This window comes from Pollachius pollachius (assembly GCF_949987615.1).
Source record: "Pollachius pollachius genome assembly, chromosome: 11".
NCBI classification, from domain to species: domain Eukaryota; kingdom Metazoa; phylum Chordata; class Actinopteri; order Gadiformes; family Gadidae; genus Pollachius; species Pollachius pollachius.
In genome coordinates this window covers 18,191,943-18,208,548 of record NC_136944.1, presented here as the reverse complement: position 1 = coordinate 18,208,548, position 16,606 = coordinate 18,191,943, and the positions used below count along the sequence as shown (strand labels likewise).

The 16,606-nt window shown below is 47.5% G+C and overlaps 1 protein-coding gene across 2 annotated transcripts; it reads left to right on the top strand.

The window, feature by feature from the left end:
• Positions 1-271: 271 nt before the first annotated feature.
• LOC307083149 (ankyrin repeat and fibronectin type-III domain-containing protein 1) lies at positions 272-16,515 on the top strand. Of its 2 annotated transcripts, none has more exons than XM_079746956.1 (19): positions 272-415; positions 1,930-2,505; positions 3,423-3,732; positions 4,017-4,217; positions 5,518-5,631; positions 5,905-6,002; positions 6,147-6,237; positions 6,328-6,435; positions 6,840-6,939; positions 7,706-7,835; positions 8,315-8,434; positions 8,681-8,787; positions 9,290-9,404; positions 9,835-10,001; positions 10,770-10,944; positions 12,082-12,244; positions 12,723-12,889; positions 13,501-13,714; positions 14,400-16,515. In XM_079746956.1, the coding sequence occupies exons 2-19, from the start codon at positions 2,344-2,346 to the stop codon at positions 15,113-15,115; spliced, it is 3,258 nt and encodes a 1,085-aa protein (XP_079603082.1). In that variant the 5' UTR covers positions 272-415; positions 1,930-2,343; the 3' UTR covers positions 15,116-16,515. The 2 variants fall into 2 exon arrangements, with proteins under 2 accessions (XP_079603082.1, XP_079603081.1); XM_079746955.1 differs by having other exon boundaries at positions 1,834-2,505.
• The last annotated feature ends 91 nt before the right edge of the window (positions 16,516-16,606 follow it).

The window sequence follows — 16,606 nt, the reverse complement described above, 5'->3', positions numbered from 1 at the left end:
ATTACGCTGGGACCATTAACGCTGTTAACCAAAAGGTTGTCATGACGACAAATGGTCTTCAAAACAGTGCCTCTTTCCGTGGTGACATGATATTATATACATATAACTATTTGGAATGACTGTCTTTCTGCTATGTTTGAATTTGAGATTTAGCACCCAGCGTGGCGGAGGAGGGCGGTGCAGGTTGGGAGCGACGAGGACGGTGGGGGCGGTGCAGTGGCCACACACTGAAGCGGTTCTTTCTTTAGTTGCGTGCCCCGGCGAAGTTTTGCGTGACGGGGATTGGAATAAAATCTATTTTTCATCAGAAGCAAATTAATTACCGGATGATAATTATTAATTTTTGACGTTATGATCACCGCGCGAGACGTGACGGCACTACCGTTGGGAGTAAAAGACAAGAGCCACAAACTTGGTAGGCGAGTACAGGGTTGCATGATTCACATGAGATATTGAATGGACTGTGGGACAATGCTTGTGAATGTGTCCGCTGAACCCTATTGGAATTGGGTTTTGAACGCTGCTTGAACGCTATTGGAAGAACAGTGTGGTTAATTATTTCACTCTTTAATAATCGAGCAACGTTTATTTGGGATATAATTTTGAATGTGCCCTAAAGCAAACATATATCCATGTACAGGTCTATAGTAAATATACTGATTGTAATATAAACATTCGGGCCTTTAGGGCGATATTTTGTGTTGCATGTTTAGTAACTCTAGAAATATGGAATATGAGTTCAAAAAGTTTGTTTTGAAATTGAAATTGACTGCATTCGTAACAACTGTTGTATTGTGCACATAATAAGCCTAATAAGCTTATGCACACCTTCATTAATTTCACAAAACTTCAGCAGGACATCACAGTCAGAGCTGGGGCCGGGAATTGTTCATATATTGATAGGTGACGTCACGGAAACCTACGTGAAGAGGCTTATTGATTAGGCCTATTGGTGATAAGTTATTGGCTAATCGATACACATAGCTGATCACTGTCGCTATTTTATGTAGGTATTTTGGATAACCTATAGCTGATCAACTTTGTTTTGTTACCGTTGATGGATTTCTTGGTATATGTTGTTATGGTTATTAATAGTAGGCCTATGCCTATAGTCTATGTCGAAGTATGTAACACTGTAGATATAAGTTATGGTTATTAATAGTAGACCTATGCCTATAGTCTATGTCGAAGTATGTAACACTGTAGATATAAGATATTAGGCCATGGGGATACGTCAGCCAACATAATACTGTATTAAACGTATTCTTCTTCTTCTTATTATTATTATTATTATTATTATTATTATTATTATTATTATTATTATATTATTATTATTATTATTATTATTATTAGTATTAGTATTAGTATTAGTATTATTATGTATTATGACCAGTGCAACTCGTGTGTTGCTGCTGCCTCCATGCTACCTGCCGCTCCGCGCGCCCCACTCAGCACTTTCCACCGCTGACACCAAATAAACAAACCGCACGGCGCCGGGCTGGTGGCGCCCCCAGTACTAATACGCTGGCGATGACAGCAGCCCGTTTAGCCCAAAGTTCTATTGCAGGGCGGGATGTCTTTGATCAGACAGAAAGACAGACAGGGTGGTAGACAGGCTGGGCGACAAACAGACACATACATAGACCGACATGCACGCTGGCAGATAGACAGACAGATGTATTTGGTGAGGCTAAATCAATCGTTTGTTTTTTTGTTTCTCAAACTGTCGTTGTTTGGTGCACACACACAAACACACACAGTATTTTGTTGTTTCCTTTCATCTAATTTCTTCTCTTCTGTTTATCATTTATTCCTGACATCGTTGGATGCTAGCTTCCTGCTGACACCCTCATCTTCTCCTAATCTCCTTTTCCTCCTCTCTCCTCTCCTCTCACCCTCCTCCTCTCCATCACTTCCTATTTCTCCCAGCACAGGGAGGGAGAAATAGGAATCTGTGATCTATCTTCATCCATCTCCTCCTACTCTTCATTCCCCCTTCATATCTTCCTCCCCTCCTCTCCTAACCTCTCTTCTCTCCTCCTCTCCTCTTCTCCCTCCGTCCAACTCCTCAAATCCATCCCCTCTTCTCCCCTCCTCTCTCCTCCTCCGCCCTTCCGCCCCTCCTCATCTCTTCTTCTCACCTTCCCTCCATCTCTCCTCTCTCCTCCCTCTCCTCCTTTCATCTCTTCTTCTCGCCTTCCCTCCATCTCTCCTCTCTCCTCCCTCTCCTCCTTTCATCTCTTCTTCTCGCCTTCCCTCCATCTCTCCTCCCCCCCTTCCTCTCCTTTCATCTCTTCTTCTCGCCTTCCCTCCATCTCTCCTCTCTCTCCTGCTCCTCCTGTCATGTCCCTGTCCTCGACGACTCCCCCCCAGAAGAAGCGTTCCCTGGGTCCGGTGTCACCCAAGCGGTTCTACAGGAGCGTGTCGCTGCGTCTCAGGAGGGCCGAACCGCCACTCCCTGGGGAGGCAGACGCCACCAAGAGATTCTGGAAGGCCACGCTCACTGTGAGGATGAGGAGGAGGAGAAAGATGTACCCCACCACCACTAGCACCACCAGCACCACCACCTTCACCTTCACCACCACCACCACCATAACCATTACGACCAACACCACCACCTTCACCACCACAATCCTCACCACCACCACCACCACAAGAGGGGGATAATGATGAGGATGATAATTATGATGATGAAGAGGGGGTAATGATGATTAGGATAAGGATTAGCATGATGAGGAGAAGGGTGATGAGGATGATGATCATATACTTTCATCACATTGTGTATTGATCTGTAGTTTTGATCGTGAGTTCAGTATTATTATTACTTTATCGCTACCCTCTCTCTGTCTCTCCCCTTCTCTCTCCCCCTCTCTCTCTCTATCTCCTCTATATGTCTCTCTCACACCTCTCTTTCTCTCTCTATTTCTCTATCCCCCTTTCGGCTTTTCTATGTCCCTCTCCACCCCCTTCTCATCATATCCATCTCTCTGACTATGTCTCTCTATCTCCTCTCTCTCTCCATTCTCTCTGTCTCGCTATCGCTATGTCTCTCTGTCTCTCTCCCTCCTCTCTGTCTCTCTCTATCTCCTCTATGTCTCCCTCGCGCTATATCTCTCTGTCTCTCCCCCCTTCTCTATGTCTCTCTATCTCCTGTCTCTCTCTCTGTCTCCCTCTCGCTATATCTCTCTGTCTCTCTCCCTCCTCTATGTCTCTCTCTATCTTCTCTCTCTCTCTCTCCCTCCTCTATATCTCTCTCCCTCCTTTATGTCTCTCTCCCTCCTCTCTCTCTCTCTCTCCCTCCTCTATATCTCTCTCTGTCTCTCTCCCTCCTTTATGTCTCTCTCCCTCCTCTCTGTCTCTCTCTCCCTCCTCTTTGTCTCTCTCTGTCTCTCTCCCTCCTCTCTGTCTCTCTCCCCCCTCAGTACCAGAGTCTGTGGGAGGCGGTGGAGAACGAAGACACGGTGGCCGTGCAGAGCCTCCTCTCCCGGGAGAGAAACAGCGCGGGAGGAGCAGCAGGGGGGAAGGCAGGAGGCGTTGGGAGTCGCGGGGGGAGCCTGTGGGAGCGAGGAGGAGGAGGAGAGAGGAGAGAGAAGGACTGGGAAAGGGAGAGGGAGAAGGGGGTGAACAGGGTGAGCGAACAAGGCCTGGTCCCCCTGGATGTGGCAGCTCTTACCCACAACTCCCCTCTTCTCCAGGTGCTGGCGAAGGCTGGCGCCCGACACAATCCTGTCTGTGAGTTTGTCTTTTAACACATTTGTATTATGTGATGCTTAAACTGTGATGCCAGTTTCGCTTAAGCTGGGCTTCCTCTCTGGGGCTTCTACACATAAATGGGAGCACACACACACACCTCTGGCATAGGTTTTGGTGTAAGAGTGGATTGTTTCGAAGCACGGTGAGCTCTGGGGCCTCGTAACGCCACTTGTGTTCAATAACTAAACACAAACCTTGTTTTACCTCGTCTCCTTCTCTCTCCTACACCTCCTCCTCTCCCCTCCTCCTCCTCCTCTCTCCAGTGTGCCGGCCGACAGAGTGGTCCCTGAAGTTGGACACGCTGGTGTCCATGGCGGGGCAGCGGGTGGAGGAGAGGAGGGAGGAGCTGGAGCGGAGGGCAGGGTCGGGGCCCCAGGTCCGGGCGGAGGTGCAGAGACAGATGTGCCTGTGGAGCCTCCGGCAGCAGCTCTACTGTCGTATGAGGGACAACTTCCAAAGTGCAGGTGGGCTCTCAGTAGGCAGGATCGTCTAGCGGTCCGGGGGTTTGACTAACCTGGCCCAAAGGTTCTGGGTTTGATCCCAAGTCTACCTCTAGGCGTCATAGAGCAAGAGGCCCTGTAACCCCTGCCATGACATGTGTATGAAGATCCAATAAGCTACCCAATAGTAAATATAGTGTATTCTTAATAATGATGATCTGTTGGAACAGTGATTTGCTGTATGTGAGCACCAGATGTTATTTATTACATTCACACACTCTCCCCCCTATCCTCCAGGGCTTGAAATCTTTATCTCCCATTGGTATTGTTTTTGTTTATTTATGTAGCCTTCTGGGTAAACTTCCATCCCATATTTGTTCACTAATAGAGTTATGCCTATAATTACCGGCTAGGTCACGAGACCTAAGGCTATGACTGATCTGGGAAAGACATTTAGGCTCTCCCATGGTTTAGCATCATGTTAAGCGAACGCTAGCGCCCGTCCCTACGAGTCGCAGTGCAGACTTCCTGTTGTTCCTTCTGTCAGGGAGGTTGGGGGTGATGTCAGGAATGTTCAGCGTTCCAACCAGAACCAACAGGTGGTCGGTTTGTGAGAGAGAGGAGAGGAGAGTAAAGGAGAAAGGAGATGAAGAGGTTGCAGAGATAGAAACAGAGAATGTAGAGGTAGCATGAGCAGGGATGGAAGCAGGCGGTAACATCATAAAGGGACTATATATGATGCTACTATGTTGTACTTCATACTGCGATATCGCACTATACAGTCCCTCCAGAAAAATGCGGCCTTTTTTTGTGATTGTTGCGGCCAAAAATCCTTGATTATGCAGCACGTTTTCTTAAAAAATGCGATGAAATATGCGGCACATTTATGCAATTTTATGCGATGAAATTGCGGGAACTTGCAGAAAATGCGGGAACTTGTGAAAAATGCAGCTTTTCGATGAAGTTCACGTCGCGTAATTACGTCACTTCATAACGTTCCCATGGCAACGGGGGAAATGGCTCTTGTGTGACGTAAACGCGACATTTTTCAACTTTCTGCTAAAATATAGGTGACTTTTTTGCAACGAAAATGCAGGGATTATGAAATCATGCAAGCCCCGCATATTTTGCGCGAAAATCGGCTATTTATGCGGTGAAAGTGCGGCATATTTGAAAAAATGCGGCCCCCGCGTGAATATGCGGACTTTGGCTGATTATGCGTTGAATTGTGCGATCGATTAGTCGAGTTTTTCTGGAGGGACTGACTATACTACCATATATATACGCTGTATTGATGATTTGTGTGTACCTGTTGTTCCGGCAGAGCTGCCTGCAGCCCCGGGCCACGTGCTGCTCCTGGTGACCAGCTCCTCCTCCCTCTTTGTGGGCATCAGAGAGCCAGACTGCCAGGCCACAGGACTGGTCACTAGATACAGAGGTGAGGGGGGAGGGAGGGAGGGAGGGCAGGAGGGAGAGATGGATACCAGACTGCCAGGCCACAGGACTGGTCACTAGATACAGAGGTGAGGGGGGAGGGATGGATGGAGGGACAGAGGGATGGATACCAGACTGCCAGGCCAGAGGACTGGTCACTAGATATAGAGACGAGGGGGGAGGGATGGATGGACTGATAGACAAGACAGAAAGATAGATACTGACATATATAACATTACTCTGACACCAGACTCTGACAAATCTCTGTCCCCCCCAGTGGAGTGGAGCCCCTCTCCTGAATTTAAAGTCATCCTGGGCTCAGTCCAGGTGACTGACACCAAGACCCCCTCTTACAGCATCACAGGCCTAACCACGGTAACCACAAACACACACACACACGCACACACACACACACACACACATATAAAGGCATACATGCCTGCGGGCACACACACCGACACACGCTCATAAACGCACACAAATACACAAAAACACAGAGTAACCCAAGTCTCTCTGCAGGGAGTGCATTACTTTGTGAGGGTCAGTGCCTACAATGTGAAGGGCTGGGGGCCGTCGCAGTGCTCCACCCCAGTCAGTGCTGCCCCCTCCAGTAAGTAACCAGTACAGCAGCCCTCACATTGGATGGATTTCACATTAATACTGCTGCTGGAATAGATTACAAGATTCCAATTTTGTGTAGGCTGGACAGAGTGTGTAGGTGTGAAGTCTCAGGTCAGGACTCGGGAGGAGGTCCTCAGGAAGGTGATGGAGGAGATCAGAGAACCCCAGTACCGAGGCTACTGCATAGGTACTACATCAGTACATGCATCTGTGCTTATACACATACAAACACACATTTAAGTACCCAAATATCCTCATGGCATAGGTATACAGGTATACAACGCAAATATCCACAAGTTTACATAAGTATAAATAATAACTGCAAAGGTACTGCACTAATTAACATATATACAAAGACATACTACATACATACATACGTACATACATACGTACATATGTCCATACATACATACATACATGCATACATACATGCATACATACATATATGTTTGGTGGTTGTGAACGCATTCTCGGGAAGCAGCCGTGAGGTGATGCTGATGCGGTTGCTAGGTCACGCTGCACTCCTTTGAACAAGCCGTGTGATGGTGTTGCTGATGCGGTTTCTAGGTAATGCTGTCTTCTCTCCTCCAGAGAGTTCTACGCCAGAGGGTCCCAGCAAGCGCCGGTCAGTGTCCCGGGGCATCAAGCAGCTCTTCCAGTCCGCCACCAAGTTTGTCCGCCTCCTGCAGAGGTAGTACTGAAGAAGTACCACTACATTATCAATATTACTTAGCTTTCCATGGTAGTACAACATCGGTACTACAAACCTACCATCTATAGTGGCCCAGTACTACTGACCTACAGCATTTTGAATCACAGTTCCCATCCAATGCACAGCGAGTTGCATCTTCTGCCCTCTGGCCGCAGGTTCACTGTCCCTAGGCGTAGAACAAAACGATACAAAAATTGTTTTGTCCCTGCAGCCATTACACTGAGGAATAAGTCATAGCTAAATTTTGCACAGATTATTTATTATTACTTATTTCTGTTTTTATTGACTCATTGCTTTACTCAACCTAAACATTTTACTAAGTTATTATTTTGATTTACTATTTGTTTTAGTTCGCTTCATATTTCAATCTGGACCTGTAGAACTTGTGTAATTTTGCCATTTTGTTGTACTGTCCTAAGTTGGATGATGTTTGATATGTTCCTCCATGTCTTTTCCTATGTGTGTGTATGATGATGACTCTACACTGCAAACTAAATCTACCTCTGGGTACAAAATAACGTAACTTGAATGGTAATGTTGTACACTACAAAATGGTTATAGTGGTATAGTTACGGTAAAACGATAAGGGACACTGTCCACTGTCCACACATCAAACGGTGTGGATGTGTGTTAGTGAATCCATGGGACAGACGTGCTGTAGTGACGTAGTGAACGTATGGTTCGGCGTGGACAGTGCTACCTCTGTTTACCCCGCTAACACATGTAGCCTGTGTGGCGTTTCCAGGGGCGTGTACTTGGCCACCGTCTTCTACCACAAGGAAAACATCCTGGTGACCTCAGAGGACCAGCTCCCCTTGGTGGAGATCCAGTGCTGCTCCACCTCCATCATCCACGACTTCCTGTGGTTCGCTAAGGTAAGCCCTGCCGTTATCCCCCTCCACTTTCTGTGGTTCGCTAAGGTTAGCCCCGCCTCTATCCCCCTCCACTTTCTGTGGTTCGCTAAGGTTAGCCCCGCCTCTATCCCCCTCCTGACTTTAGCATAATGCGATGTAAACACCCTATGTTTTGGTTCGGGGTCTTCAATTCTGCATATGCCCCAAAAGTTTCAGTTTTAACGCATTGTAGACTTTGTAGTATTTTAGGAAATTGGATCAGAATGTTGTCATATTAGATCTAATGAGGAAATACATCAAATATGAAAAATACGTAAAGTATGTCAAATACGTCATATACGTCTCTAAACGTATCGGAGAAACCTTGAAGGCTGAAGTGAATCAGGAATAATTTTGATGAATCCACCAAATTAAGCTGTGCAAGTGATCTAAACTGTAGCCATGCTTTAAGCTGTGCCCGTGAACGTGCTGAGTCTGACCGTGTGGTTGGTGTTCCCCAGCTGTCGTGTGCCTGGAGGCAGGTGCCCTGGCTCCAGGCGGCCCTGTCCTCCGCCCACTCCTCCCCCTCCTCCCTCATCCAGAACCGCAACAACATCCTCCGAGCCGTCGCCCAGCTACAGGTGCATAGAGACCTATACCTGGGGGCGGATTCACACAAGTATCTTAAGAACGAAATCTCAATCAATTACTATTTATTTACACAGTTCCATCCCTTTCTCCCCTGTTGTACCTACTTCCCTCCTCTCCACCCCACTCTCCTCTCTCCTCCCCTTATCTCCTCCCCTTATCTCCTCTTTCTCCTCCTCTCCACCCTCCCACAACCCTCCTGTCCTCCTCACTCCTCTGTCTCCCCTCCTCTGGTGTAGTCATCCCTTGGTACTATGGATCTGGGTCAGGTGTACTACGAACCCCTGAAGGATCGTCAAGGCAACGTGCTGCTGGTGACCGTCAAGGAGATGTCGGACCCCCCAAGGTGAGCCCGAAAAAACAATCCTCTCCCGGCGTCCATCTTGGGTGAGTCCAACATCTTTTTTGGTGTTTGGGATTATTATGTTAACTCCCCGCTCACTAACATCTATGGACTGTACCAACTGGTAGGCTGGAGTTGAATTGATCCATCATAACATTTTGAAGTGAACAATCCGCCGTCACACACAGTGGCGAATCCGAACTCTTCAGCCCAAGAGTGGCATACAATAGTGTTCAATTAAGTGTAAATTATACACGCCCCTTCCCTCACACAGGTTGGTAAAGTAGGGTGAAACATATGTATAACCTGCATCGTTTTGTCCTTTGAACAAGCGTAAGCGTGACGTTAGAGACACTGCATGATGAAACCATTACATCATCACTGTAACCCGTTACCACCCCCACGGTTAGGGCTGAGCACCCAGACCACCGCACCACCTTAAACCTCACCCCAACCTGTCCCCCACCGCACCTTGACTCTAACCCCACTCTACCCTGTCCCCCAGCCCCCCAGAGCCCCCGCTCCACTGGGTCCCCCTGGCACGGCTGGAGAAGAACCGCAGCCGAACTGCCCTTCTTCCGGAACCCACCGCCATCGACACACTGACAGAGCAGCTCAAGGTGGGGAGGGGTGTGTGAGAGAGTGAGAGTGTGAGTGTGAGTGTGTGAGTGATATTTTTGGGCCCGATAGTCTCATGGTTTGGGTGTTAGACTCTAGATGAGATCCCCAAGGCCCTAGTCTACACGTAGGCATCCTAAAGCAATGATGCCCACTAAGCCTAACTGCTCCTTAAGTCCTACTCAATGGGCCCATGTTTACAGTCCCTATACTCAGGGCATTCACTTTCTGTTTCTCCCTCTCTCTCTCCCCTTCTCCCTACCCCCTCTTTCTCCATCCCTTTCTCTGTATGTATCTCTCTCTCTCTCCCTCACTCCCCATCTCTCTGTATCCCTCCCACCCACCCCTCCCTCACTCCCCATCTCTCTGTATCCCTCCCACCCCCCCTCACTCCCTCACTCCCCATATCTCTGTATCCCCCCCCCCCCCCAGGAGAAGCTGTCCTACCACAGACATAGTCTCCAGCGGCCGCAGGCGGGTCTCTACGTGGGCATCCTGAAGCTCTGCAGCTCCGTGGACCAGATCAGAGTCCTGGTTCCCCAGAGGCTGCCCAGCCTGCTCTGCCACACCCGGGTCCGACACAACGCACACGTCTCAAGGTTCACCGTAGCGACCCTATTCATAGACCACAGATGTCATTGGTCAGATTTGAAGAATGCAAATCCTGGACGGATGACGTCAATGGTCCAACTTCTTTTATTAGAAAATAGTGTGTGACTGGTCCGCTTCAACGTGGTGCCTTAAGATGGAACCTTTAGAACTCAGTACTCGTCTGCCAGAGGACTTGAGAGGAACACAATATGAAAGATATCTTAAAAAATATCTCTGGGAAACACCAAAAGTTTTGATTAACCAATAGGTTATGGTATATTTGCATTAACGTATGATTTTACAGTTTTACAACTTTGTTGAGGCATCACAAAATGGGAGCATCACCAACAAAAAAATCCCATGATGCATTCTGATGTAAAAGCCCTATTAATAAAGTTGGATTGATTCAGGTAGTGCATTACCCTACGAAGTTCCTGACATCTCCAACAGCTCAGATTTGTAACATTTTGTATTTCTGGCAGTCGTCCCTGCCATACTAAATGGCTTTCCAGCTAGGTCTAGCTCTCTCAAGTGTGTGTGGTGATGGCTGGTTTAACCTGTGTGCAATGATTATCAAGTGCACCCAAATTTCTGCCTCACCCAGCTCCAGAATACAATCAACCTGACTTAAGCCACCTGAGGCTGCTTAAACAAGCCATCAACCACACACTCTCCACGATATTCAAATAAAATATTAGATTGTGAGATTTGAATTGAAAATCTAAAATGAACACATATGCCGTTGACCGTAACTTGTTCTTCTGATTCTATGACAGAGAGGAGTGGACGTGGCTTCAGAGTCACGTGTTCAGCACAACCAATGGGAGCGTCCAGAATTTGATTGCCGATGATGAGGGCCAATTAGAGAGCAGCGGGCTGGTGGACTTTGTTCGCTCCCTGAGAGCCGCCGTCACGCTGCTGCTGACCAAACTCAGCATCCCCCTCTACAGGGTAACACAGGAACTACACCCATGATCACCTACACCGAATAAGTCTTAACATCTGCCCCATATATTGCACTATTTAAGATGTGACCATTTTGTAGTGTAGAAATTGTTGAAATGTGTACAAACTGGTTCTCTATATAGTAGTGCAGTACTTACTACCAGTGTTGCCACAGTTACCTTGAAAAAGTACCCCCCCCGTCAACAATTCAGGGGGCTGGTAGGGGGAATTCGGGGGGCCCATCAGTACCTTTTGTATACAGGGCCGAGAATTTGGTGGTACGGCCCTGGGTGCACACATTGACACACGGCTTTCAACCGCTTCCACCAACTTTTAATGCGTAGACAAAATATCACTGCGCGCTTTACGGGGCGATCAGCGGACGCAGCTCCACACACGCATGCACGCACGCACGCACACACACACACACACAAACACACCCACACACACGCGCGCTGGTTGCGCGGACTCTGGAGAGTCAAGGTCGACCCTCGCCTCTGATAGATTGAAGTCTTTGGAGACTTACGCTTCACACGCACACGCACTCTCACACTAACAGACAGACAGACAGACAGACAGACAGACAGACAGACAGACAGACAGACAGACAGACAGACACACACACACACACCACTCCATCACTCTCAACGCCAATCGGTGATCCGGTAAAAAAAATTAAAAATAGTAACGCACAGTGACTTTGATGAGTAACTTTAATCTGATTACTGGTTTGGAAATAGTAACGCGTTAGATTACTCGTTACTGAAAAAAGTGGTCCAAGGAAAGTAACGCGTTACTGGCATCACTGCTTACTACCAACCATGCGCCATTCAAATAAGTGTACAACTGTGCACACGCATTTTGGTACTATATCCCATGATGCAGCAGTGAAGTTTTCAATGTCATCCAATAGAAATGGTCGCCACATACGGGTCTTTGATTGGCGTACACATTGCATGATGGATTTCAAGGGCATAATCGTCTTATACTTTTTGACTCAATAGTGCACTATATTGGGAATAGGGAATGAGGGAAAAAGGCTGCCAAATCGAACACAGCCTATGTTCGAGTCAAGTTTAGGTTTTACATCATATTATTATTCATGTAAAACACTCTCTGTCTCACACTCTCTCGCGCGGCCAGGCCTACCAGTATGGTGTGTACACGCGGGAGCTGCTTGAGTTTGGGGACAAGCTGTCTATGCTGCTGCTGCTGCCCCCCAGTGAGGACTTCAGCTCCTCCTACTGGCCTCTGCTGGGAACCAAGGAGCCCGGACTCACCCTGCCACTGCAGGTCTTCGAACTCAGTAGGTGATGGGAAACACACACACTGATATACACACTGGTATTACTAGTACTGATGTGCTGGTCCAACACTGATATACACACTGGTATTGCTAGTACTGATAAGCTGGTCCAACACTGATATACACACTGGTATTACTAGTTCTGATATGCTGGTCCAACACTGATTTACACACTGCTTGTACTAGAACTGATACACTAGTACGCACACTGATATACACACTAGTGCTAGTACTGATATACTGGTACACACACTGAAATACACACTAGTGCTAGTACTGATATACTGGTACACACACTGAAATACACACTAGTGCTAGTACTGATATACTGGTACACACACTGAAATACACACTAGTGCTAGTACTGATATACTGGTACACACACTGAAATACACACTAATGCTAGTACTGATATACTGGTACACACACTGATATACACACTCTTGCTAGTACTGATAGCGTGTGTGTGTTCCTCCAGTCCACTTCTGGACGTATGAGCGGGACTTCGTGTCCCAGTACTGCCAGGCCTGGGTGCGTCTGGAGCTGGACTCCCAGCTGGCCCAGCAGGCGCTCCGCGAGGCGCTGGACACACAGGAGGTCCAGGACGCCCGGGAACGCCTCACACACATCTCCCAGCTCTCACAGGTGTGTTTATGTGTGTCATTCAAGACATGTCTCTGTACTGTCTAACCCCTACCTGTTCCTTAATGACCTGTCTCTGTACTGTCTAACCCCTACCTGATCCTTAATGACCTGTCTCTGTAATGTTGAACACCCACTTGTTCCCTAATGACCTGTCTCTGTACTCTCACCCCTACCTGTTTCTTAATGACCTGTATATGTACTGTTCAACCCCTACCTTTTCCTTAATGACCTGTCTCTGTAATGTTCAACCCCTACCTGTTCCTTAATGACCTGTCTCTGTAATGTTCAACCCCTACCTGCTCCTTAATGACCTATCTCTGAAATGTTCAACCCCTACCTACTCCTTAATGACCTGTCTCTGTACTGTCTCGCCCCTACCTGTTCCTTAATGACCTGTCTCTGTACTGTCTAACCCCTACTTGATCCTTAATGACCTGTCTCTGTACTGTCTCGCCCCTACCTATTCCTTAATGACCTGTCTCTGTACTGTTTGACCCCTACCCGAACTAACTGTAAGTCCCCTTGTATAAAAGCTACTAAAGGAAATAATAGAATACAGGCATTAAAGCTTCAGTATCTCACCCCGACCCACTCACCCTGCGTTGCCATAGCGACTGGACGCCGTGTGGCGGGACTCCCGGTGGATCATGGACTGCCTGCAGTGTGTGCGGTCGCGCCAGTGGGTGGGCGCGGTGCCACTGGGGCTGGTGATGGGCGGAGACCCCCCCCCCTGCCCAGACACTGAGGAGGAAGAAGAGAGTCTGACGGCCCGCTGCTTCTGGCCGCCACGCCTTCAGCCCCAGAGAACTATGCCGGGAATCACAGGTACCAGTCGCAATGCCGCCCCCCGCGGGACCTCAAACTACCTCTCAATCAGCATTGTCGTGCAGACATAAGGGCTGGTTTGAAACCTACATCGAAATGCAGAAGTGGGGATTCTATTGCCGTAGTGTGTGCAGGGAACCTAACACAACTGGTCAAACTTGATCCACACGGCCCCCCATACACCGCTGCCTGCTATATATATCCATACTCCATACTATATTTTTATATGGATATAGCAGGAGCTATATCCATACCTCCATACTATATTTCTTTACTGTAATGATATTCATGTCTGGCCATGTGTTTCCCTACCTGTCCACCAGGTGGCAACTGGTGGACAGGGAAAGTGTGAAAACGTTATGTATCGACAGGAAGTCACAGAGCAGAGAAGGAAAATGTTGCTGATGAAGTATCGTGGTAGATCTTTAACCATTCATCAATACTAAGATACAAGATCAAGATGCCCCCTATTCCCCTACCAGCTCCTTAATGATGTGTGAGCTCAATGTATGTTGTTACTATTGAAAGCGTCTGCTAAATTACTAAACAGTAGACAGTAAACGAGTGATTTCAGTCAGAGGTCTGTTTTGGTGCTACAGGGTTGGGGTCAAAAGGTTAAAGGTTATGGTCAAGCACAATGTAAGGGTTAGAGCAATGAGGGCTAAACTCTTTAAATGTCTCCTAGTGTGTCCAGGGGGTCTGGTCGGGGCCCCCCCTGTCCTCGTCAGCCCTGAGGTGGGTCCTGCAGCACCCGGGCTTCTGGTCCCACAGCAGGCCATCAGCACCCTGCTAGAGGGCGTGGCTAAGGGCGGCTACCCAGTCGACATCAGCGCCCAGCTGGACCAGACAGAGCTGGACAGCGCAGGTTCTCTGCTGCAGCAGGGGCTGATGGAGCCGGCACTGACGGAGCCCAAGGCGGGGTACGACAGTCTGGTGGCTCCCACTATCCCCCCCTTCTCCACTGAGCAGGCCCACCCCCATAGCATCAGCGAGGTCCTGGAGCCCATGGAGATGGCGGAGCTGGTGGACATCCTGCCCACACTCAGCCTCATCGAGGAGGAGACGATGCCCGTCGACTGCTCCACCCCCTCCATGATGGAGATGCTGCAGACCTTCGGCCTGGGCATCGGGGAGCCCGGAACCTACTTCAACCTGGACAACCTAGACCTGAGCCCCGAGGCGGCTGGCACCTCGCTGCCCGACGCCTACGACAATCACATCGCCACGGAGACAGCCGCCCCAGAGGGATGCTGGGAGAACAAGGCCCTGCAGGGGGTGGTGGCGGCGGGTCCGTTAGGGGGGCCAGGGTCGCCGTCGGCCAGTGACGGCCGGAGGACAGGCACGCTCGTTGTGGGGAGAGGTCAGGTTGAGTGGGTGACCTCATCTCACGAGAGCTCCTGATGACCTCTGACCTTCCAACAGAGGACTGAAGACGAGCTTCCCCGCCCTACCACCATCCTCCTGCGCCACAATCACCTCTTCTGTATCAAACCCTTAGTTCAGACCCCATGTGAGACCTTGAATCACAGAAGTAGACACGTTGGATCGTGCTTTACTCCTTAAAGATACAGGAGATCATTCCTTGGCACATTTGTAGCACTAGCTTGTTTTACTTCTCGAATGGGAGTCTTTATAATGCAACAGTCAAAACTGAAAAATATTTCTCTATGTATTCTTTCCAGTATATCCTGGATAATCTCCATCATGTGATATTTACTATATTATATACCACATTTATACTATATATAAATAAATATATATGTATAGAGTACTTGACATGACGCCAGAGTTGACCGTCTATGACAGAAGGAACAGTAATAATAATAATGGGAGATTATAATTAATAGGTTTATTATATTTACGGATGGCTCAATCTCATATGTACCCAAGTTCTAGTCAGTTTATATATTTGTATATTTGATCATTTAAAACCAGAATGGGATCCTCATCGAGGTAAGGGGGACTTGGAGGATGTGTTTGATGGCCGTTATCTGGTGGTTCAATTGGGTCAGGTTCTCCTGGTTCAAGGGTTCGGGTTAGGGTTAGAGTTAGGGTTCGGGAATTTAATACAAACGGGAGCAAACAGCAATCAAGCAGACAGGAGTTTGTTTGCTTGGTCAACAGCTTCAGTCTTCTGTCTATAGACAACCAACCAGGAATGACGTTGTCAAGGCCTGAGATGGAGAAGCAGTAAAAACGGTTCTAAAACATTATTATCTGCACTTACGTGTTGCTTTATCAATTAAGTATTGAGTGTTTCTACTGCTCTGGTGTGTCCTGTGGTAAAGGTTAAGGGTTCTTTACGATTATCAGATTTCAAACAATATTTAGCAACTCATTGTTTTACCCCTACAGCAATAATTGTACGTTATTTTAACTTAATTCCCTGGTAACAAGCAACGTATTACTATGATGAAGTAGGCCTACAGGTTTCACGTGATGATTGTGAGGACTAGCAAAAGACTACCTAAAACATTGTCGGTTGCCGATGAACTAGATGCATCCTTCTTTAATAATGTGGAGCATATAAAACAATATATAATAGTCATAAATTCTGCTGTCACATCGTGGAACAGTAACTAGTTATCAGTTGTTAATAACCTTAAACCTCATCGTTTTTAATTAATAGGGTTTGTTTAACGCAAACCAAAATCAACAAACTTTTTCATTAAGAAACAAGCAGGGGTTTGGTCTTCTGTCATTTCACTTGGTATTCGAGTCTATTGTCCCTTTGTTTCAACATTTCCTGTTACATGTTTTAAAAACTAAAAAAATGTTTTCTCATCATAAAATAAATGTTGTTCTGAGCCAGTTTTTATTTTAATGATGATAATATTGTCCTTGTTCTAATGTATCGCAAATAAGAAAAATATAAGTAAAGGCTATATTCCT